At 48.4% G+C, this 23,640-nt stretch overlaps 1 protein-coding gene across 2 annotated transcripts in view; it reads left to right on the plus strand.

Moving 5' to 3' along the window:
- The window catches only part of HIP1 (huntingtin interacting protein 1), a 162,204-nt gene that overhangs the window by 65,115 nt on the left and 73,449 nt on the right, over window positions 1-23,640 (plus strand). Inside the window, exon 1 of one of the 2 annotated variants that reach the window (XM_066382360.1) lies at window positions 10,190-10,385. The exons of the other annotated variant lie outside the window; for it this stretch is intronic. Within the exon in view, the coding sequence (XP_066238457.1) occupies window positions 10,368-10,385 (18 nt within the window). The 5' untranslated portion in view covers window positions 10,190-10,367. Of the gene's footprint in view, window positions 1-10,189; window positions 10,386-23,640 lie in introns of those variants that run through there. 2 annotated transcript variants of the gene reach the window in all.

The following is a 23,640-nucleotide window of genomic DNA, read 5'->3' on the forward strand; positions in this document are numbered from 1 at the left end:
TCGCGCCCCACTGCTTGGCTCCTCAGCCCTCACCACGTGCTCCAGCTGTCCTCAGCCTGCGCTTCGAAAGGGAAGAGGCACTCAGGCCTGCTTCGCCTCTTGAGTCCGTATTTGCTCTTCCTACCTGGTGGCCTGTCTGGCTTTCTCTTGCTTCCATGGCAGAACCTAAAGTGTTATAGCTGTAACTCCCCATGAATCTGCCCAATGAGATGCCTTTGCTTCTGGCAAGGGTACACTTGGCTATTCCACTTGTCACACTGTTCCTTGTGATCAGCTCTGCTACCTGGCCTTCCTGCCTGCTGATCTTCCTCGCCACCAGCCTCCATTTACAGCTCTCCACACTCTGCCTTCCTGGAACCCTCGGGAGTAAAGTGGCATGTGCAGGTGCCCATGGCGCCTCCCGAAATGGATTCTGGGGAAGTCCCTGTTCATCCAGGTGAGCCAGCAGAGGCCTGCGAGTAGCTCTGCACTTCCTGCCCCATCTCGTCCTGCTGAACTGCCTGAGAATTCTGGGCACACTTCTGGTTTTCTCGATTTGAAACTGCTGTGTGCTCTTTATGTGCACCCATTCCTCTGAAGGGAAGAACAAGAACATTTCTGGGGAGCTTAGAAGCTACCGTAGCTGAACTCCGGATGGGAGCCTCTGGTAAGCAGGACTAAAAACAATTCTAGATTTTCAGGTTCAAAGATGGTAAAATCAGGGCTAAGGCACAGGTTCATACACACTTAGTGCCGGAGTGAGAGGGACACCCCGGACCTCTGCCCTTCCTCCTAGGAGACCCCTGGTTCTTTTGCTGACAGCAGGGTACCTTTCTAGACAACTGCTCTAGTGGGCTGCACTCCTGGGCTCCTGGCCAGGATCACCTTTATGTCCCTGGAACAACTTTAGTCCTGGAGGAGGCCTGGTAACAACAGATCACTTGACCTTTTCCAGCTCTAAGTGGCACTTCAGACCTCATCTCATTATTCATTTATGTTGCAGCTCCTTAGGGTCTCCAAGGACAGCACTGACATTCCCAGCTGGTGCCCAGAGAGTGGTCTGGGGCAGACGTGTCCCGGCTGATGGAGAGGCTCCCATGGCCTCGCTCCTAGAAAGCTAACAGATTGTCAGTGGGAGTGATCTGAGCCCTTGCTGTGCCCCAGTTTATCCCAGGAAGGTGGGCCACAGACACAGCAGGAAAGCAGGGAATCTGCAGGTAGCTGACTTGTAGTAATCACTGTCTGTGGGACTTGGGAAGTCCCTAGTCCCTGTGTAACTCAGCATCCACATCTATAGAGCAGGTGCCGTGAGCTGGAAGGATTAGACAGGACAACATAGGCAGAGCATCCAGTCTGGTGCCTGGCATGCTGCAGGTGAGTTCCTTGCTCCTGTAAACCCTGTGATGGACAAAGCACAACACAGGTGTTTATTAGGTTTAATGCAGGCTCAACAGTGCAGTTACTGTGATCATACATCCGTAACTAAGTCTTTATTGAGCGGGTGCTCAGAGGCCAGGCGAGAGCCCGTGAGGGGATTTGGCAGCCCTGTGCCTACTCAGTGCTGATAATGGAGACTTATGGAGATTACCACCCGTGCTCCTTTTGGGGCCATCTTGTGAATATCAACACATTTGTGGCAGATCTAGTTGAGAAGGAGAGCTGGTGGCCCATCAACAGGGAGCAAGGATTCCTGTAGGCACCTGCTAGCTATGGCATGAGCCCAGGATCTGATCAGATGATTTAAGCTACTGACAACCCAGAATCCATTTCGGGAGGCGCCATGGGCACCTGCACATGCCACTTACCACAAAGGATGAGGCTTCTGCAGCAGTTGTGGCAATTCCGAAACTGAGGTCCAGGGCTTGGTAGCAATATCGGGTAGGGTGCCGATGTGCCACCAACTGCCCCTGCCAGCCTGGGCTTTCCCAAGAGAATTGCTCAGCTTCACAGTTTATTGTTACCTGTCACCTCTACCTAGATACTGCTGAGAGCTTTCTAAAAAATGAATTTTGCATTTAGAAATCAAATAACTAGGACTCTGTATAAAATTAGAGGTATATTCCAAGAGGTCAAGAGTAAGATGTCTCAGTGGTCTCATCTGAAAGACTTGGCTAAAAAAATTTTGAGGTGGAAGCTGAACCTGTTTGTAACGTACAGCATCACTGGAGGAGGAGGGAAGTTTAATCCCCACCTAGCAGTTCACTCTCCTTTCCAGCGCTTAATTCTAGGGTCTCCCATCTACATTCTCTGCTTGCTTTTACTTCACTTCATACCCCCATGGCCATGTCCTAGTATCTCGTTCGTTGCTGACAGCTTCCTGCCTAAGCTGCCATCATTTTCTTTCTCTGTGGTGTTTAATAGTCAGTACCTAGGGGTTAGTGTGGGCTCGGGTCCAGACCACTGCTATAAAGGAGTATTGCAATAACGCAAGTTGTAATCTTTTTGCTGGTGCAGGGTCTTGCCTTCAATTTGTAAAAAAAAAAAATGTAACATCTGTGAAGTGCAATAAAGCAAAGCACAATAAAATGAGGTCTGCCTGTATTTATTTTTACTTCAGTTTAAGAATTTGGGGTACCTGGGATAGTGCCAGATATCTCTAAAATATATGCCCGTTTAGGGTGTGCATGATGAAAAACTATGTTCAGGGGAAATGTTTAAACTACTTAAGGAATCATTTCTTAGGGCCCATTCTTGCATACCCACAGCAGATATACCTGCACAGCAGCACGCACAGCACACAGGGAAGGGATGGGATCGAAGTCCCAAGTGCCTAGTGTCTGGCTTTGAGAAGTTATGCAGACCACTTGGGGAAGGAGGAGAAGGTAGCAGAATTCATTGTACTCACAATTAATTCACAAGGTTTTAGAATAAAGAAAATCAACCCCATAAACAAAAGTTCACACTAATAATAGCAGTTTAAACTGCCTGCCAATCCTGCGAAGGGCAGGTATCACACAGGCAGGGTAGTGCCAGGTGCTAGGGACACCATATAGTGTGGCTCAGCATAAACCCATTGTAGGGGCTGTGAGTGGGGATTCTGGAATACACTGCCAGCCTATTAGCTGTGAGGCACTGGGATAGTCACTTAACCTTTCTGGGCCTTGGTTCCTTATCTGTAAAATAAGGATAGTAACAGTAACACTTAGTGTACAGGGTTGTTGTGGGGATTAAAAATATAATACTTGCGGCCCTGGCCGGTTGGCTCAGCGGTAGAGCGTCGGCCTAGCATGTGGAGGACCCGGGTTCGATTCCCGGCCAAGGCACACAGGAGAAGCGCCCATTTGCTTCTCCACCCCTCTGCTGCGCTTTCCTCTCTGTCTCTCTCTCTTCCCCTCCCGCAGCCAAGGCTCCATTGGAGCAAAGATGGCCCGGGCGCTGGGGATGGCTCTGTGGCCTCTGCCTCAGGCGCTAGAGTGGCTCTGGTCGCAACATGGCGACGCCCAGGATGGGCAGAGCATCGCCCCCTGGTGGGCAGAGCGTCGCCCCTGGTGGGCGTGCCGGGTGGATCCCGGTCGGGCGCATGTGGGAGTCTGTCTGACTGTCTCTCCCTGTTTCCAGCTTCAGAAAAATGAAAGAAAAAAATATATATATATATAATACTTGCGAGGTGCTTTTTTTTTTTTTTTTTTTTTTAAGCGAGAGAGGGAGATAAACAGACAGGGACAGACAGGAAGGGAGAGAGACGAGAAGTGTCAACTCATAGTTGTGGCACTTTAGTTGTTCATTGACTACTTTCTCATATGTGCCCTGACTTTCTGACTTAGGTGGGGGCTCCAGCCAAGCCAGTGACCCCTTGCTCAAGCCAGTGACCATGGGGTCATAGCCTGTACTCAAGCTGGCTGAACCTGTGCTAAAGCCAGCGAGTGACCTCAGGGTTTTGAACCTGGGTCCTTAGTGTCCCAGGCTGATGCTTTATCCATTGTGCCACAGCCTGCCCAGGCTGTAAAGTGCTTGTTAATAATGCCAGGCACATGGTCAGAACTCAGTAAATGTTACCAGTTGTTATTATTCACAGCATGATACAATGTCCTCTCTCCCCCCAACAACACCCACCTCCTGACTTGCCATGTGACGCTCTACCCTTCAGGTGTTTAGGTCCAGGACCTCCTGTGTTCCTTCAGGGTGTTTTCTTTTACAACCTTTAAATGTAATCATGCCCCCACAGGGAGGCTTTTCCCATTGGAGTCAGAGCGACTCATTGAAAAAGCCACATTCTACCCAAGGAAAATCCAATGGGAATAGTTCATTTCAGAGCCACCAGGTTCACAGGCCACACTGGGATCTCACACATCCTGGCCAAGGCTCTGTTTGTAGGAGCTTCCCATGGGAACAGTAGGAATCACTCAGCTAGGGATGGCCAGCTAATGTCCTCTGCTGCTCAGCTGGGAGTGGTCAATGGCTTTGCTTATTTTTTTTCATTATTAACCTATTTATTAACTGTCATTTTTTAAACTTTTTTTTATTATTTACTTATTTTAGAGAGGAGAAAACAGACAGAGAGAGAGAAGGGGGGGAGGAGCAGGAAGCATCAACTCCCATATGTGCCTTGACTGGGCAGGCCCAGGGTTTCCAAACTGCGACCTTAGCGTTCCAGGTTGATGCTTTATCTGCTGCGCTACCACAGGTCAGGCTTGTCATTTAAATCACAATGACTACTGTTGTCCTTGGCTTTTTATTCTTTTTTTTTTCTTATGAAATAAGCTTTAAAAAAATTATTTAGAATTTTTCAGGGACTCACCACCAAGTAAAAGGAGAGACAAGTGTGTTGAGCCATGCCTGGGGCCAGCCTCACACTGGTGCCATGTGCTTTATATACATTGGTTTCTTAATTCTCACATCAACCTTGCCAGGTACAGTATTTATTAGCCCTACTTGTCAGGTAAGAAACAAAGTCAGAGAGGTTAAGATACTTTTACATATCAAGAAAGTAATGGAGTTAGAATTCAACTTAAGGTCTGACTCCACCATCTACACTTTCTCCTTTAGTATCCATTGTTATTATGCAAGTAATAATATTTCATCACGTTATCCTTATAAAATGTTAAAACACTATCGGCAAAGCTAAAGAAATTTTGGGCCTTTCCTACCCACATCAGTGCCTTCCATTGGTTTCAGTTGTACACTCTCTCCTCTACCACACCTCACCTGTAAAATTAGTGTTCTGATAACAATACCCATTCTAGCTGCCTTACCCAATTTTTTTAAGGATCAAGTGAGCTAATGGACAAAAAGGCATTTCATAAACTTTACAACCCTCTGTATATGCTTATTGTTAGTGGTAGCATAGTAACATATATTATACAAGGCCCTTTGTTGGGAGTACTGTTTAGTTTAAACTTTTGTTTCTGGAAATATATGGAATCTCAAGCTTCTAAAGTACCCTAAGGCCCAACCCTGACCTGTCAGCTAGCTGGGATCAGTGTGGTCTTTGTAGGGCTAGGCTGCAGAATCACAGTTCTCCAGCAGGTGTCACCCTCTACCAGATCACATCCATACCTTCCGTACAGGCTCTCAGAGTCCCATACTTTTACCTTGATGTTAAGAGTGGGAAGTGATGGGGTGTGGAACTCGGGTGGACTGGAGGGAGCCCTGGGGCAGATAAGTGAGTAAGGGGCAGGGCACTCAGGATGCAAGGGAGCTCACAGGAAAGCTGGGAGAATCCAGGGCGATGAAGGTTGTATCCAGGAGTTTAAGAACTCCTGAATGACTTAACTTGGCAGTGTCTGGAGAGGTCAGGGATGTCTTCACAGAGAAGGTGACATCTGAGATGGGTCCTGAAGGGTGAGAAAGAATTTTCCAAGCTGAGGAAGTGGGAAAGGCATTTCAGGAGCATCCTGAGTATCCACGAGTAGTTTGATAGTTTGATGGGCCAGGATAGTAGGGAGGTGCAACCAGATCAGTAGGGAGCTTGAGGGGTAATAAACCATAAAAGAGGTTTGTTTGTTTTTCCCATTTGGGGTGGAGTAGTGGGGACTCACACTTAGATGTGTGGAGGATGAGTTAGATAGGAAGAGATGGAGGCAGGGAGGCTAGGAGGCTGTTGTTGAAAATCTCAGCTATCAGAGGAACAGTCGGTATTGGGAGGGGAGACACAGAATGGAAACTATAAGAAAGAATTGCATAGATTGGGGCCTGATTGCATGGGGTGAGAGTAGGGGATTGTCAATGGAAGAATTAAAGCTGACTTCAGAATTTCTAGCTTAAGCAACTAGTGGAGGTGGAACCATTAGTGGAGACAACACAAAGAGAGAGGCCAGGCTGTGAATACAGAGGGAAAACAAAGTTTATCTTTTTTGTTTGTGTGTGACAGACAGAGAGAGAGAGATATAGGGACAGACAGGAAGGGAGAGAGAGATGAGAAGCATCAATTCTTTATTGCAACACCTTAGTTGTTCATTGATTGCTTTCTCATATGTGCCTTGACCAGGGGGCTACAGCAGAGTGAGTGACCCCTTGCTCAAGCCAGCGACCTTGGGCTCAAGCTGGTGAGCCTTGCTCAAACCAGATGAGCCCATGCTCAAGCTGGTGACCTCAGGATTTTGAACCTGGGTCCTCCACATTTCAGTCTGACGCTCTGTCTGCTGCGCCACCGCCTGGTCAGGTCAAAGTTTATCTTTAGACTCCTTGAGTATGAGGTGCCTGTGAGACTGAGACCCCACCCCACCCCCAGGTGGAGAAGTCCAGTAGGCTTTTGTATATGGTGGCCTGGAACTGGTAAAGGAAGGACAGAATGGCAGCTGGGGGCCACAGCATTCTTATTTCTGGACCTAGTTTCTTTCTCTTTCTGACCTAATTTATTCAAAGGGGGCTCCCAGCCTAAGCCATTTGCCCACAGCCTCGTGGTGATCCCACATTTCAAACTGCTTTTCTCCCCACCTGCATGGCTAGAAATGTCTTTCCTTAATGTCCTGAGACCATGGGATACCTTGTGGCACAACCACTGTAGAATGGGGAAGGCTCAGGCAGGCACCTCCCCATCGCTTCCTCTCTAAGTCTTAACCTATTTGCGCAAGAAGGGTAGGAATGGCAGGCCCCAAAAGAAGTTTGTGTGCTGGGTGGGCCTAGCAGGTGCTACATTAGCCCAAGTAGAGAAGCCCAAACTCTTTTAAGAAGAGCTGTTGGCTCCTTCCCTGTGTTTGTATATGTATGCATGTGTGCACTCATGCATATATACGCTTACATGTATTTGCCAGGGTACCGCCCCTAACTGGAGCAGGAGGGCCTGCCTGCTCCTGGCAGACCTTTCCTTTGGCCACCATTTAAGCAGCTCCAAGAAGGTCTACAGAGAAGCCCACAAGGCAGGGACATACCTGGATTCATGACACCTGTCCTCACTGGCAATGTATTCACTTCCTGTGGCTGTTGTAACAAATTACCGTGCATTTCAAGGCTAAAACAGCAAAAATTTATTCTTTTATAGTTCTGGAGACCAGAAGTCTATAATCAGTATCCCGAGGCTCAAATCACTGTGTTGACAGGACCACACTCCTTCTAGAGGCTCTGGGGGAGAATCTGAATCTGTGCCTTGCCTGTTAGAGTTTCTGGTGGCTGCCAGCATGTCCTACCTTGTGGTACATCATTCCATCATTCTGCCTCTGTGGTAGACTTCACCTTTTCTGTGTATTAAATGTCCCCCTTACGGGGAGAGATGTGTGATTTCATCTAGGGTCTACCCAGATGATCCAGGATCGTCTTCCCATCCCAGAATCCTCAATCATACCTGCACGGTCTTTGCCATATAAGGTAATGTTTACAGGTTCCAGGAATGAGGATCTGGTGTCTTTGGAAGCTATTATTCAGCATACAGGTAAGATGTGGGAAAGTTCTTTCATTTGCCCCTTATTACCTGCAAATGAAGTGGATGCCACTATCTCCATTTTAGCAAGGAAAAAACGGGCTCTGCCAGCTAAGGTGCCAAGATCTATTTATTGGGAGACCTTGATCTATTTATGAACCTCAGGCCTAAGAGTTCATAATATTTTTTAAACATAGAAAGTCTATTTTTTTTTATTTATTCATTTTAGAGAGGAGAGGGAGAGACAGAGAGAGAGAGAGAGAGGAAAGAGAGAGAGAGAGAGAGAAAGAGAAGGGGGGGAGGAGCTGGAAGCATCAACTCCCATATGTGCCTTGACCAGGCAAGCCCAGGGTTTCAAACCAGCGACCTCAGCATTTCCAGGTCGACGCTTTATCCACTGTGCCACCACAGGTCAGGCTAAATATTTTATTTATTGATTTTTTTAGAGAGAGGAGTGAGAGAGAGAGACAGAGAGAGAGAGAAGGGGGAGGAGCAGGAAGCATCAACTCCCATATGTGCCTTGACCATGCAAGCCCAAGGTTTCGAATCGGCAACCTCAGTGTTCCAGGTCGACGCTTTATCCCACTGCGTCACCACAGGTCAGGCCGAAAGTCTATTTTTTTTAAAGATGGTTTACATTTAATCAAGTAAATAATCCAAACTCCACTTCTGTATTAAGTGACTCCTGGTGGTTCACCTGGCCCTGATCTCCCTTGGGTGTTACCTCTATTGGAGCTGAGCATGCCAGATCAGACCATGGCAGCCCTCCTGATGTCCTGGCTGGGGCAGTGTGGGAAGAGCTAGGCTTGCAGGGACAGCCCTGTAGGGGGTGGGAGAGTCAGTCTGCAGTCCAGACTTGAGGTTAGACGGAGACCTGGGCCAAGAGAGCTCTTACCTGAAGCTGAGGGACCCTTGACTAGAGTCCAGAGCCCAGAAATGAAAATAACCTCCCCAATGAAACCCCTTACATCCTATTACTTCTGCTTTTCTGACTTTTATATCATGGTGTTCTTAATCCCTCTGGGTGGCAGAGAGAAAAAGTCCCTATTTTATAGATTGAGAACTCAGAAGTAAAGAAGCAGGGGCTGCCCTAGTTAGCCCAGCCAGTCCTGAGGTCAGCTTAGGGGACTCAACCAGTGCTGCCTTCTTGGCACCTTGGTGTGGGCCAGGGTTGTGGCTGGGTCCCATTACCTACCTGTTCGTTGGAAAGGATTTTAGAAGCTACATGCTCCATGACAGCATAAGAAGCTCTTGTTGGCTTGGGCTGCACTACCCTTACTGAAGCTTCTTCTCCTGCCCCCACTCCTTGCCAGGTGTGTGGCCTGGGCCAAATCACTCTCCTTTTCTAAGCCTCGGTTTCTTCACCTGTTGTGTAAACAGGGTTGATGAAGCCATCTCAAGTCTCTGCTGCCTCTGCTGTGCCCCAAACCTGCCTGCTCATCTGAGGATTTGGAGCAGCATGTGTTGAAGCCAGAGGGTTGGTTGGGCCTCTAGCTTTTTTCTGGTGACTGCCCTCAAAGAACATTTGCCAGGAGTTTTTTTTCTGCCACCAACTGCGTCCCCTACAGAGAGGAGTGTCTGCTTCCCATTTCACTAAGAGCAGACAGGCATTGAGTATGGAATGGAAGATTGGGGTTCTGGTATGAGAGAAAGGAGCTCTGCTCTCAGGGCCAACATCATTTGGAAGCCAGTTTCCCTTACTCCAGGAAGGGCTGGCTCTAGCTAGCTCGTGGGGAACCTCGGGGCCTTTTGGGGATACCTGTTCCACCTCCTTAATTCACCCTTCTGTTGGCAGACCCCAGGCTCAGCTGGGCGTCCCCTCCGGAGTAGCCGCAGGAGGCAAGCAACTGGCTCTGAATTCCGCCTTTGTCCGGTGAAGCCTAGTGAGGAGGGGCTGAGCGGACCCCCTTCCCCCACTGGAATGTCGGCTCGCGGTGCCCCCCAGCTCTCTCCTTTTCAGCCACCCTCCCCCATTCACTTCCTGAGTCCCACTGATCCCACCACCAAACATGCACACACGCGAGCGCACACACTTGCACGCGCGTGTGCGCGCTCGCGCTCTCTCTCTCTCTCTCTCTCTCTCTCTCTTCCTGGCGGGCCAGGCGGCCTCGCTCCCGGCTTGGTGATCCCAGCCGCCTGGGCTTAGTAGAAGCGACCTTTTGTTATTCAAATCACACCCTTGCTGCGCGCCGAGCCGCGGGCTCTCGCCCCCAAAATCGGTCCATTGATTCCCCCGCACCCCCACCCCACGCCCGGCTCCTCGCCTCCCTCACCGGGGCACCCCCAGCTGATTTCGGGAATTCCCGGCTCCTGGGGGCTTGCAGCGCGGTCCGCCCGCCGGGCCGCGCCTCCCCCGCCCCCGGTGCGCGCTGCGGCTCCGCGCTCGGCCCCTTCCCCCTCCCTACCTCCCCTCCCCTTCCTTTCTCCGGTCCAGCCTCGGTCCTGCCGCCGCCACCGCCGCCTTCCCCAGTCCGCGGGGGCCCTGCCGGCCGCCCTCCTCGCAGCATGGCACCAACGGGGCTGGATTAGCCAGGAGCCCCATTTGGGGAAAGCAGGATCTCAAGGGGTGGGGGGGTGCCCTGCAGCCTCGGTCATGGATGTGAGCAAGATGGTAAGTGAAGAGCAGGGGCTCTGCCCTGGAGCCCCCCCCCCCCCAACTTCCCTCTCTCTTCCCCCTCACAGTCGGCTTGATCTATTGAAAGTTTCTAGATTGTTGATCCTGCCTGTTGGCCCGAACTCCAGGCGTGCTGGAGAAGGGAGTCGGGCCAGGATTCTGGAGGCGGCTGGAGGACAGGGATGGGGCTCCGAGTTTCCCGCCGCTCTGTCGCCAGGGCTGCCCGGGAGAGCTCGCTGGACTCCAGAGACTGGGAGGGCTGTTGAGCTCGCCTTCCAAATTGGGAAACCAGCCTGGGGGGGGGGAGGCGGAATGGCTGTGGAAAGGGGGCTCCTCCCATCTCCTCCAGAGCCCTTGCTTGCACACCTCTTTGAGATTTATGGAAAGATTTTTGGACTGAGCTAGTGGACAGGAGGGCACAGGTGGGTGGCCTGGGAGGGCGATGTGGAGGAGGTAGGGCGTTAACCAGCCTAGAAGATGAGGGGGCAGGAATGCAGTCCTTGTCATAGATGGGGGATGTTCTAGATTTACCACTTTTAGACTCCAGCTGCCTGGGCCTGAGAAACAGCAAACACCTTTGCCTCTTAAGCATCTGACTCCCTGGAAGGTGCTGACCTCCCCCTTCATCCCCAGGAACACAGTGGGAGATGAATACTTGCTTGTTAATTAAGGAGCAGTCCTCAAGGGTAGCAGGATGTGATTAATGGGACTCTGAAGGGAGGGGTCTCTGGGAGCACTTTGTAGGTCTGGGGCAGGTTTTCTTAAGGATCTGGACTGGCTGCCACTCTTTTTTTTTTTTTAATATTTTATTTATTGATTTTTTTAGAGAGAGAGGAGTGAGAGAGAGAGACAGAGAGAGAGAGAGAAGGGGGAGGAGCAGGAAGCATCAACTCCCATATGTGCCTTGACCAGGCAAGCCCAAGGTTTCTAACCGGCGACCTCAGTGTTCCAGGTCGACGCTTTATCCCACTGCGCCACCACAGGTCAGGCCTGGCTGCCACTCTTAATGAAGATTGAAGGGAGCCCTTGAGATCACTACCACCCTGACCCTGGCTCTAGACCAGGGTAGCGCACCCCACACTCCTAGCCTTAGAAATTTTGCGGGCCTGTGTGTCAGGCTGGGGAGGTACCCTATGATGAGCTGTGCTTCAGAGGAAAAGAGCTGGGTTAGGATGTGCTGGTGTGTCTGGGGGAGGGGTCTGGGTCTGCCTGTACCTTAGGGATAGGATTGTACAGAATTAGGCTAGTTGTCCCAGAGAGTAAGTACCCTTTTGAAGCATCTATCTCTATGGAAAAGGCATGGATGTTCCTGGCCCTGCCTGGCCTTTGGCATTCTGTCTTGGGTGGGAGGCAGAAGGAAGGGGAACAGAAAATAGGTTAGAATTATTTTTTCCCACGGCTGGAGATCAGTCCCAAACTGACTGAGTGCGACCCCTGGGGTTGGGATGAGAGGCTTTGTTGGCTCCCATCTTCCTATGAGGATGCATACCTCTTCATGGTTGGGCAATGCCAAGAGGCTGGACCACCATTTCCTATGTGTGAACCATGAAAGCTTACTTCTTTGGGTAATTATTAGAACTATCCCTCAAAAGTCCTCTAGGCAGCTGTAGGGAGAGAGAGGTGGAAAACTGACCAGCAACCAGCCCTTTCCTAGAGGTGTCTTACGGCAAGACCAAAGAGTCATCTGTCTGGGCTATGGGACCTGAAGCGCTAGTCCAGTGGCTGCCAAACAGCTCTCAGCGCAGGCCCCAATCAGAGGCCACAACTCCAAGGGCTGCGGGGTTCTGAGTAGGGACTGGGCAGCAGAGTTCAGATGGTGGATGAGGCCCTGGGCTGGCTCTTCGAGGCAGAGTAGTGTTGGCTCTGCTGAGAGCAGTGAAGGGAATTGCCTGTTGGGAAAGTCACAGGAAGAGGAATGGGCAGAGTCCACTGGGTACAGCTAAGGATGTCTGGCTGGGACAGAGGTTTGCAGTCAGGAAATGTTGAGATCATTGGTTGGGGCCAGACCAGAAAGGACTTGAATGCCAGCCAAGGTGTTCCAACCTTGGCCTGTAGGTGCTGGCTAACCTCTGGAGAATTTTGGGCACAGGAAAGGCACATATTTTGCCTCTTTCCTCTTTTAGCTTGGGGTCCAAACAAAAGTGATATTAGATTCTCATTAATTATTAAGCAGTTAAATGCCCAGCCCAGAATCTATTGTCCTCAGCTCTTTGTAAAGAGCACAGACCCTGGACTGTGTAGCGAGAAGAACTTTACCCACCCCAGGGAATTGGTACCTGCTTCTCATTCCTGTAGTAGGCCCGGCCCAAGTTACTATTTATACTGACCATTGAAACCCCATCTCCGAATTAAAGTACTCACTCCGGGGACCCTTGGCTCCAGGGTTGACCTCAAACCCAGCATTTCTACCATATGCTTGGCAGAGCCCAACATCAGCCTTGGGGGTTTCTTTAGCTTATTGCTGAATGAGAAAAGCAAATTATAGTTCGCCCAACTCCCTGCATGCTTTTGAGCAAGTTTCTTAACCTCATTTGTAAAGTGGGACAGTAATATAGGCATAACTTATTTTTTTGTGCTTCACAGGTATTGTGTTATTTTACAAATTGAAGGCTTGTGGCAACCCTGCACCAAGCAAGTCTATTGACATTATTTTTCCAACAGGCTTAGAGGATGGTTAGCATTTTTTAACAATAAAGTATTTTTAAATTAAGGCATGTACATTTTTTAAACATAATGGTATTGCACACTTAGTAGACTATAGTGTAGCACAAACATAACTTCTATATGCAATGGGAAAACAAAAAATCCACTTTATTGTGGTCCCCGGAACCAGACCCACACTGTCTCCGAGATATGCCTGTACCTGCCTTGAGCATTCTCATGAAGGCTCGAAATAATTCTTTTAAGGCATAGGACTTGGCATAGTGAGCCCTCCTCCATACATGGTGGCCTTTATGATAATGATGGTCTCCAAAGTGTTATCTAACATGACTCTGATTCTCCCCACCACACACACACACACAGCCTTTATTTTCTTGATTGGCCACAAGAGTTGAATGTAGGCTGTATTTTGGTTGACTGCTCCGGGGACCAATTCCCCCATGTCTATTTTCTGAGTGAAGGTGCAAATGACTGGAGAGAGTGGATTCACCAGCTGCTGTGACTGATGAATTTTTGATGATACCCGTTTCTGCCCAAGGGAGAGCTGGTTTAACCAAGCACTTGGGGGTAAAGTGCACATGCCTTTTGGGGTTGATGATGGAGTATGTGCCTTCACTGAACACAGAATATAGAGCTGTAATTTGGGGAGCAGGGTCAACACTGTCAATTCTTTAAAAAGAATGTGTAGTTTATGTAATGATTTATATTTGCATAGTGCTGTACAGTTTACAAGGCATTTTCACATCTGTTTATGTTTATTTCAGTCCTATGAGGAAGGTAGGGCGGAAATAAAAAGCCACATTATATAGATAAGAAAATTGAGGTTCAGCAAAGTGAAGACCCAGATGCCATCTAAATCAGTGGTCCCAATCTTTTTTGGGCCAAGGACCAGTTTAATGTCAGAAAATATTTTCACCGACCGGCCTTTAGGGTGGGACTGATAAATGTATCACATGACCGAGACAAACGTCAAGAGTGAGTCTTAGACAGATGTAACAGAGGGAATCTGGTCATTTTTTAAAAATAAAACATCGTTCAGACTTAAATATAAATAAAACGGAAATAATGTCAGTTATTTATTTTTTCTCTGTGGACTGGTACCAAATGGCCCACAGACCAGTACCGGTCTGCGGCCCGGGGGTTGAGGACCACTGATCTAAATGATTGGACCAGATCTTGCACCAAGTTCTCCTGATCACCAAAACACATGCTATGATGACAAAATAAATAAGGGATAAGGAAGAAGATTCACTGACCAGATTCTAGAATGGATACAAGCTAATCTAAAAAGATGAGCTGGTTGGTGTCCTTTGGTCTCTGGGGTCCCTTAGGGGAGAAGGTCCAGGGAGAGGGCTTAACACTTGTCTATAGGTGGACTGTACACCTCCTCAGTTATCTCCAGCTGTTTAAAAAACTTGAGGTTTCTTTGTGAATCTCACTGCTCCCTCCAATCTGAATCACCGAACCCCTCGGATCCTCCTGCTCACACAGCAGGAAGGTGGGCGGAGTGGAGAAAAGTGCTTCAGGGGTTCTGGGTAAATGATAATGATGGTGGGACAGGAGAAAGCTTCAGGAGTGCATGTCTGTTTGCTGGGTTGAGTTGGGATGTAGGAGAAGGAAATGCCACGCTGGGGAGAACCCAGTGTAGAATGGGACTCTGCTCACAGCCCACATCAGCTAATAGCTGCGGACAGGAGGACGTCCTCCCGTTTAGGGTCTGAGCTAAATAACGAGTTAAAGCGGAACACGGAGGACATGGGTGAAACCAGAGCACTGTTTTCAGCTCTGGGTCACAAAATTAGTCTAGTAGATTGTAGCCAGTGTTTGAAAGAGTGAAAAAGATCAGAAAACATCCCATTATATTCCATTATAAGGAGGTAAGCATTAGTTAATGAAACTGGTTTTGGCTTGCCTGACCAGGCAGTGGCGCAGTGGATAGAGCGTTGGACTGGGATGTGGAGGACCCAGGTTCGAGACCCTGAGGTCGCCAGCTTGAGCGCGGGCTCATCTGGCTTGAGCAAAAAGCTCACCAGCTTGCACCCAAGGTTGCTGGCTCGAGCAAGGGGTTACTCGGTCTGCTGAAGGCCTACAGTCAAGGCACATATGAGAAAGCAATCAATGAACAACTGAGGTGTCACAATGAAACTGATGATTGATGCTTCTCATCTCTCTTCATTCCTGTCTGTCCCTGTCTATTCCTCTCTCTGACTCTCTCTCTCTCTGTCCCTGTAAAGAAATAAAATATAAATAAATAAAATTTAAAAAGAAACTGGTTTTGGCTCTATACACGCACAGGCACAGGTAAGGGCTGGCCTGATAGAATGTACGTCTTCCTGTAGTCAGAGTCTAAAAAGGTTTGAGTCTCTGACCTAGAGAATGTCCAGAGGAGGGTGAGGAGGATGTCAGCCTCATGAGAAGACTGGAGGGCTGACTGCTGTGACTCACTGAGGGCTCTCAGGAGGAAGAGGTTATCTGCTCCACGTGGCTCTGGGAAGTAGGATTTGTTTTCTGAAGTAGCAGATTTGGCTGGCCAGGACTCTTACAGCAGAGCCGTGCTATGCTAGACTCAACTCCCTGAAGAGAGAGAAAGCCTCTCTGGCCACTGGAGCTGCCCAAGGACCCCGGAGGAGCATGGCCTCTGAGTCCTTGCCACAGCTTTGGGAACAGAGAGCTGCGGGTTCATGGCCGAGGTCCAGTATGGCTAGCATGACTGACCTCCTGAGAAGGGCAGCTCATTTGAACATTGGGGTGCAGTTCCAGAGAAGCGAGTTGCTGTATTCTGGCTAGTGGAGCACCGTGGATCAGCCGCCTTCTCCATCCAGCCCCTGTAGTAAGATCAGGGAGCATCAATGACATGGGCCTCGGCCAAGTGCCAGTGGGTAAGAAAATCTGAAACTTGCCTCCTTTAAAAATGCTTAGGAAGAAAAGGTTTTTGTTTTGTTTTGTTTTGTTTTTTTCCTGAAGCTGGAAACGGGGAAAGACAGACAGACTCCCGCATGCGCCTGACAGGGACCACCGGCACGCCCACCATGGGGCGAAGCTCTGCCCACCAGGGGGCGATGCTCTGCCCATCCTGGGCGTCGCCATATTGCGACCAGAGCCACTCTAGCGCTTGAGGCAGAGGCTACAGAGCCATCCCCAGCGCCCGGGCCATCTTTGCTCCAATGGAGCCTTGGCTGCGGGAGGGGAAGAGAGAGACAGAGAGGAAAGTGCGGCGGAGGGGTGGAGAAGCAAATGGGCACTTCTCCTGTGTGCCTTGGCCAGGAATCGAACCCGGGTCCTCCGCACGCTAGGCAAGAAAAGTTTTTGATTTACCATGTAACTGCTATTACTTATTGTCACTGACGACCAAGATTTTATCCAAGTGATTTTAACCAAGATGAGGTTCAGTTCAACTCAGACACATTGAATACCCATTATTTATGCACAGGCCCCTGGGTGTGGATGTTAAGATGTCAGGGATCCAGAGCTGTGGATGACCAAGTTGTCCACAGAAAGGCTTAGAGTCAAGAGAAGGAGACAGAGGTTTCCTTGAAATGCATTGAGTGGGATGACACATAGATATTTGTAATTGACAGAATACTCTTGCCTGGATTATTTTCTCCCTCAAAACAACCTTGAGAAGCAGGATATAGTGTCCTCAGAGGCTGTTTCAAGTCATCCTGCCAGTCAGGTTTCAGAGACAAACGTAGATTTTAAGTCATCCCAGCCTCGAGACAACCCTCCTTTCCTGCTCTTCCCCCTAAGTTGCGCCTCCTGCTTCCTCGTCCCCATTCCCCCATCCCCACCCCGTCCCTGTCCCTGTCCCTGTCCTTGCTCCCCAATACACACACAGATGGGTGATTTTCTTGAAGAGCATGTCCGGGGGCTGTTTTCTCTCAACCCTGTCTTCCTTCTTGCCTGAGAGGTCCTAGGTCAGGGGTCTCAAACTCGCGGCCCGCCAAACAATTTTGTGCGGCCCGCAGACTAATCCACGAAGTTCAAAATATTTTGGATAAAATTAAGTAAGCCTAGGGGCCTACTTGTATTTTTCATTTCTCTAGCATCCTAGCTAGATATTAGCTTAGTTAACAGCAGTTGTGATGCGAACTACAGTTTCTGGTCGTTTTGTGACACTGAGTAAACTGCATGTACGATTGTGCTTGTTGTGCTGATTTTTTTTTGTTTTCAACTGCAGTGAGAAAAGTGTTGCGTAACAGTTGCCTTTTGTAGACCTAGTGCTGCCCGCCAAACGGCTGTGATCTTGCTCTGCGGCCCACATGCTGAGTTGAGTTTGAGACCCCTGTCCTAGGTCAAAGCCAGACAGCATGTGGTCTTGCAGCTGTCTCTGAGCCAAAGAATTCCAGTATTTGTCATGCTGCCTGGGGCCCCAAAGAAGTCGGGCTCTTTTAAGAAAAAAAAAAATCCATTTCCTTTAGGTTCCCTGCTGTCCTAAGGAGTCTTTGATCTGGAGGTGGTCAGTGGTGCTGTGGATGAGACTATAGTGGGAGCCACCTAGAGTCCACAGTGCCACCCCTGCACATGGAGGATCAGGGAGCATCTTCTGTGTCCAGACACTGCTCTAGACGCTGACCAAGGGCTTTGGAGTCAGATAGGCCAGAGGCTAAATCCCGATGCCACCATTTGCTGCTCTAGGACTATGGACAAGTTAGTTGTCCTATGTCCTCCAGCTTCCTCACCTCAGGGGAATTGGTGTCTGCAGGCACGGGAGGGGTTGAGACGGTCTGTTTAAAGTTCTTGGTGCATGGGAGGGGCTTCCTAAGCCACAGCTATAATGATTAATATTTAGGCAACAGGTAAAATTCTAAAACTTCAGGCGAAGGGTAGAACGTTCCTTTCAGAATGATCTATCCACTAGGTGAACATGGTCTGGTAGGGCAGTCAGACACATTATAAGTAATTACAGTACATGTGGTAAAACACACAGCACATCTGAGTGGTGTGCAACAGTGGGAGCAGGTGGGGTTAATGACCTGGCACGAGAGAAGGGGCCTCACTGAGAAGGCTGGAGAAGGGGAGAACCGTTCCCCCAGTGGGTAAGGAAGGGAAGGGCATTCTAGGCCAAGAGAACTGCACAGGCAAAAGACTACAGTGTGTTCAAGAACTACCTGTGGTTTATGCTAGGTGAGTAGGTGCAGTCCCTGTCTCCAGGGGGCTAGCAGAGTTCCCAGGGCAAGGGGTCCTAATCCTCTTATTCCTCAGTGCTTCTGGAAAAGGTGTTCAAGCTGTGTTTTGAAGAAGGGGAGCAGCAGTTTTATTGGTAAAAATGCGTGATGCACAGTAGGTGCTCAATGAACAGATGGAGTGATGAGAGAAGACATTGCAGTGGAGAGTGTGTGCTGTGCCCAGGTGTACAGATGTCGAGTAGGATTGTTAGGAGCAGAGCCAGAGGAAGAGAGGAGAGCTGAGTGGGAGCGAGGTGTGAGGCCCAAGTCAACAATAATCAATCAGCAAGTGTCCTGTAGAACCAGTAATTGAGGCCATCTCAACTTGACAGTCAGGCTTGGTTGTGCTATTCTGGCCAATAAGCTTACACCCCCTCTGGCCCCAGTGCTGGAGGTTGGCCTCGTGGTGCTAGGAAAATCATGGGAGCTACAAACTATAGGTTGAGAGAAAGTAGTTTTTCTTTTGAATGAACATTTATTTAACTTTCTATCGTGACCTCTCTTGGATGCACTTGCTTCTGCCTCGTTTTCTGGGACCTGTAATAGCTTTCTCTTGGAGTTCTCTCAGGCCAGATTCTTTGGAAAGGAGTCTTACCGAATCTCTGCCTCCCTACCCCGCTGGCTCAGAGGTCAGTAGCAGCAGGCTTGACTGCGGTTCTGGAGAGCATCCTTTTTGTCCTGTACCTAGGTCAGGGTTGTCCCCCGAGTCAGCCAACTCTGAGGCCCTATGCTAGGCACTGAGAATATGAAAGAGAATGGTATCATTTGGAAATTCTTGCCTTCAAGGAGGTGAAAGAGAAAAATAATTATAGTGTAATAAGTGCCATATTAGAGATTTAAGGAAAATCCTATAGAAACTCAGAGGTAAGAACAATTAATTCCGCCAAGAGGTATAGGAGATGGGTTGGGGAAGGTGACATTGCAGGCCATTTATTCATTCATTTATTCAGAGCATATTAATGAAGTATTCTTCAGGCATAAGACGCTGTTCTAAGCACTTGGGGTACTTCAGGGAACCAAACAAAATATCTTTGCTTTATGGAGCTGTGTGAATGTGGAAGAAGGGGGAGATGAGGGGGGGGACATGGGGGATAAGATAATAAAAATAAGTGTAGTTGAGTAAAGTGTGTAGGATGTTGGAAAGTGGTGAGTGACCTGGTAAAAGGGAAGGGAGTATGCAGAAATGGCTGCGATTGCCTGAGGATGCTTGGATAAGAATTGTGAAAGGGGCCCTGGCTGGTTGGCTCAGCGGTAGAGTGTCGGCCTGGCGTGCGGGGGACCCAGGTTCGATTCCCGGCCAGGGCACATAGAAGAAGCGCTCATTTGCTTCTCCACGCCCCCCCCCCTTCCTCTCTGTCTCTCTCTTCCCCTCCCGTAGCCAAGGCTCCATTGGAGCAAAGATGGCCTGGGCGCTGGGGATGGCTCCTTGGCCTCTGCCCCAGGCGCTAGAGTGGCTCTGGTCATGGCAGAGCGACGCCCCAGAGGGGCAAAGCATCGCCCCCTGGTGGGCAGAGCGTAGCCCCTGGTGGGCGTGCCAGGTGGATCCCGCTCGGGCGCATGCGGGAGTCTGTCTGACTGTCTCTCCCCGTTTCCAGCTTCAGAAAAATACCAAAAAAAAAAAAAAAAAAAAAGAATTGTGAAAGGGAGTGGGACATCTTTCCTTGCTAGTTTTTTTCCTTGGCTGCCAATGGACCCTGGGGACCCCCCCCCCATCATTCCTGATCTGATACTGGCTCATGGACTGGCTGAAACTGTACCTCTCATTGCAACGTTGGCTTGTTGCTGAGAATGCCTGAACCTGGACCTCAGGGGACCGGCCTTGTGCCCCAGCTGCCCTGTGCTCTCTTCCTGCAGTCTAATCAACTTTGGACGCAATGCAAGCTTATCAATTTCTCTCAGATTTCCTAGAAGTGGGAGGGAAGATGCTGCCTCTAGTTTCCAACAAATCTCCATTAAAGCTACTGAGTGTCAAATGAGCAGTTCTCTGACCATGGTCCTGGGGGTGGAGTAGGTGTCATCAGTACTTTAGGAGGCCCTCTCAGCCATACCCGGTCACATCAGCTAGAATGAAGGTGGGACAACAGAGCACTTTGGTTCATATCTCATTCGGTTCTCAGAAAAGTGTGATTCCTCCTATCGTGTTCCAGGTGAAGAAACCGAGGCTCAGAGCCTATGGCAGCTTTTGACCATTTCGGCTTCTCAGCTCCTGAAGGGAGAGAGCCATGGATGCACTGGCCTCTGCTGCTGTAGCTCGGGGGGCTTGGGTTACATCTGAATGTCACGTAGCTGTGCTCATTGGCAGCTGTGATGAGGGAATAGGTAATCCACAGGAAAAGGTTTAACTGTGCTATCTTTCAGAAAATACAAAAAAGTGTAAAGCAATAAAGATCAGGTGTATTACCACCATCTGCTAACAGTTTGGTGTAGATTCTTACAGACTTTTCTTTGTGTGTGTATGCGCATGTGTTATGTGCATGGACACGTGCACGTGCGCTGGGTTGAACCATATGGCAAGTGCTGTTTCTATAAGTCAAAAATGACCAAATTTTCCTTTGATCCAACCAAATACAAGCATGTACACATAGACAAATATACACATATTTAAACAAAATAGTGCCATATCATAATACTGTTTATAGATGTTTATTTTAGCTTACACTATGCCTAGGTCTAGAAACAGTGTATCAGAGTGGGGAAGTGTATTATGTGTTCTGGGATTTGAATTATCTCCTCTGCTTACTCACCTGGACAGGCTCCCGAGGCTCCAGGTGTGGGTTTTCCCCCTTGTATAATAGAGTAGTCACAGTACCCTCTATGTAGGACTGTTGTGAGGGTATAAGAGTTAGTATGTATGTTCAATGTTTAGACCAGTGCCTGACCCATGGCCAGCATTTAGTAACTGTTAGCAATTACTACCAGATATCCCTATGAGTAGAGATGTATCATTTCGTCTTAATCAGCACCCTGTTAATAGACTTAGCTGTATCCATTTTCTACTCTTGAAGTGACATCCTTATACACACATCTAAGAGTCTATCCATTCACTGCTTTACACTTTAAAATTGTGACTTTTCAAAGCAATTTATAAATTCAATGCAATTCCTATTCAAATACCAAGGACATACTTCAAAGATATAGAACAAATATTCCAAAAATTCATATGAAACCCAAGAAGAACACGAATAGCCTCAGCAATCTTGAAAAAGAAGAATAAAGTGGGTGGTATCACACTTCCAGCTGTCAACTTATACTACAAGGCCGTTGTACTCAAAATAGCTTGGTAGTGGCATAAGAACAAGCATGTAGATCAGTGGAACAGAACAGAGAACCCAGAAATAAACCCACACCTTTATGAACAATTGATATTTGACAAGGGCGGTAATAGCATACGATGGAGTAAAGACAGTCTTTTTAACAAATGGTGTTGGGAAAATTGGGCAGCTACCTGCAAAAAAATGAAACTAGACCACCAACTTACACCATTCACAGAAATAAACTCAAAGTGGATAAAAGACTTAAATGTAAGTCATGAAACCATAAGCATCCTAGAGGAAAACATAGGTAATAAGCTCTCTGACATCACTCACAGCAATATATTTGCTGATTTATCTCCACGGGCAAGGTAAATAAAGGACAGGATAAGCAAATGGGACTATATCAAACTAAAAAGCTTTTGCACAGCTAAAGACAATATGAACAAAATAAAAAGGCAAACCACACAATGGGAGAACATATTCAACAATACGTCTGATAAGGGGTTAATAACCAAAATTTATAAAGAACTTGTAAAACTCAACACCAGGAAGATAAACAGTCCAATCCAAAAATGGGCAAAAGAAATGAATAGACACTTCTCCAAAGAGGACATACAGATGGCTAATAGGCATATGAAGAAATGCTCAACATCACTAATCATTAGAGAAATGCAAATTAAAACCACAATGAGATATCACCTCACACCAGTCAGAATGGCGCTCATCAACAAAACAACACAGAAGAAGTGCTGGCGAGGATGTGGAGAAAAGGGAACCCTCCTGCACTGCTGATGGGAATGCAGACTGGTGTAGCCACTGTCGAAAATAGTATGGAGATTCCTCAAAAAATTAAAAATCAAACTGCCTTTTGACCCAGCCATCCCACTTTTGGGAATATATCCCAAGAATACCATATCAATGAGTCAAAAGGAGAAATGCACCCCCATGTTTATGGCAGCATTGTTCACAATAGCCAAGATCTGGAAACAGCCCAAGTGCCCGTCAGTGGACGAGTGGGTTATAAAGCTGTGGTACATATATACTATGGAATACTATGGGACATGAAAAAGAGGGAAATATTATTTTTTACGACAACATGGATAGACCTGGAAACTATTATGTTAAGTGAAATAAGCCAGGCAGAGAAAGAAAAATATCATATGACCTCACTCATCAGAGGAATCGACGAACAATATGAACTAAGGAACGAAATAGAGACAGAGGCGGGATCAAAGGATCCAGAAAGAAAGCGGAGAGGGGGAAAGGGGGTGATAGGCTGATAGGATGGGATGAGAGCAGAAAAGCAAATCCTGGAGGGAAGGGGGGAAGGGGGATGTACTGGGGAACATGGGGGAGGGGAGGATATATTTGGGGGACACTAGAATCTATGTAAACACAATAAATTAATAATAAAAACAAACAAACAAAACCCAATGCCAAAGAACTGCTTGAAGGTCAGGGTGACAGACAGCGGGCTCTACGAATGGCGGGCCTTGTTTCCTTGCCAGCCATCCCACCTTCTCAGACCTGCGGTAAGTCCAGCAGGGTCTTGACGCTTCCTGGGTATTACTGGCCAGTGCTGGTGCCTGAAAGACAAGCCAGTACTTTGGAGCTCTTTGCTCAGAAAGACAATGCATGTCTTCAGAGGTTACAAGCTCTTGGGGAGGATGGTGAGAATGAGGATGGGGAGGGGACCTATCCTGAAGGCAAAGGGTTTTTGGTTTAGGTCGTTGCCATTCCTAAAAGAAATGATAGCAAGAGACTAGCTGCTGAGAGTACAACACCCTATGGCCGCCACGATAACCGGCCATTCTTCTCTCTTCCCTAAAAAAAAAGAAATTGATTGTGACTTTTAAGGATTCTTTTTGTTGATGTGTTTTGAGCTGAGTTGTGAGTGCAGGGGAAGTTTGCTTGGACAGTTCTCTCTCCTGTCTCCCTGTAACTGTGATCTGGGCTCTCTGGTCCCCACTTTCACTTTGCCTTTTCACACTCCAGAAATACTAACAGCCCGTCAGTCTCCACGTTGGGCACTGGCCCCTACTTTTGTGTCTTGGTGCTAGCCTCTCCCCCTGAATACCCCTCCCTGCACACCCCCTTTCCAGGCATGGTCATTGGGTTAGAACATGGTGTTCCCTTTCCTGCAGGGAAGGGCAGCCATACACAACCCTTCAT

The sequence above is a fragment of the Saccopteryx leptura genome, chromosome 4 (genome assembly GCF_036850995.1).
Source record: "Saccopteryx leptura isolate mSacLep1 chromosome 4, mSacLep1_pri_phased_curated, whole genome shotgun sequence".
Lineage (NCBI taxonomy): Eukaryota > Metazoa > Chordata > Mammalia > Chiroptera > Emballonuridae > Saccopteryx > Saccopteryx leptura.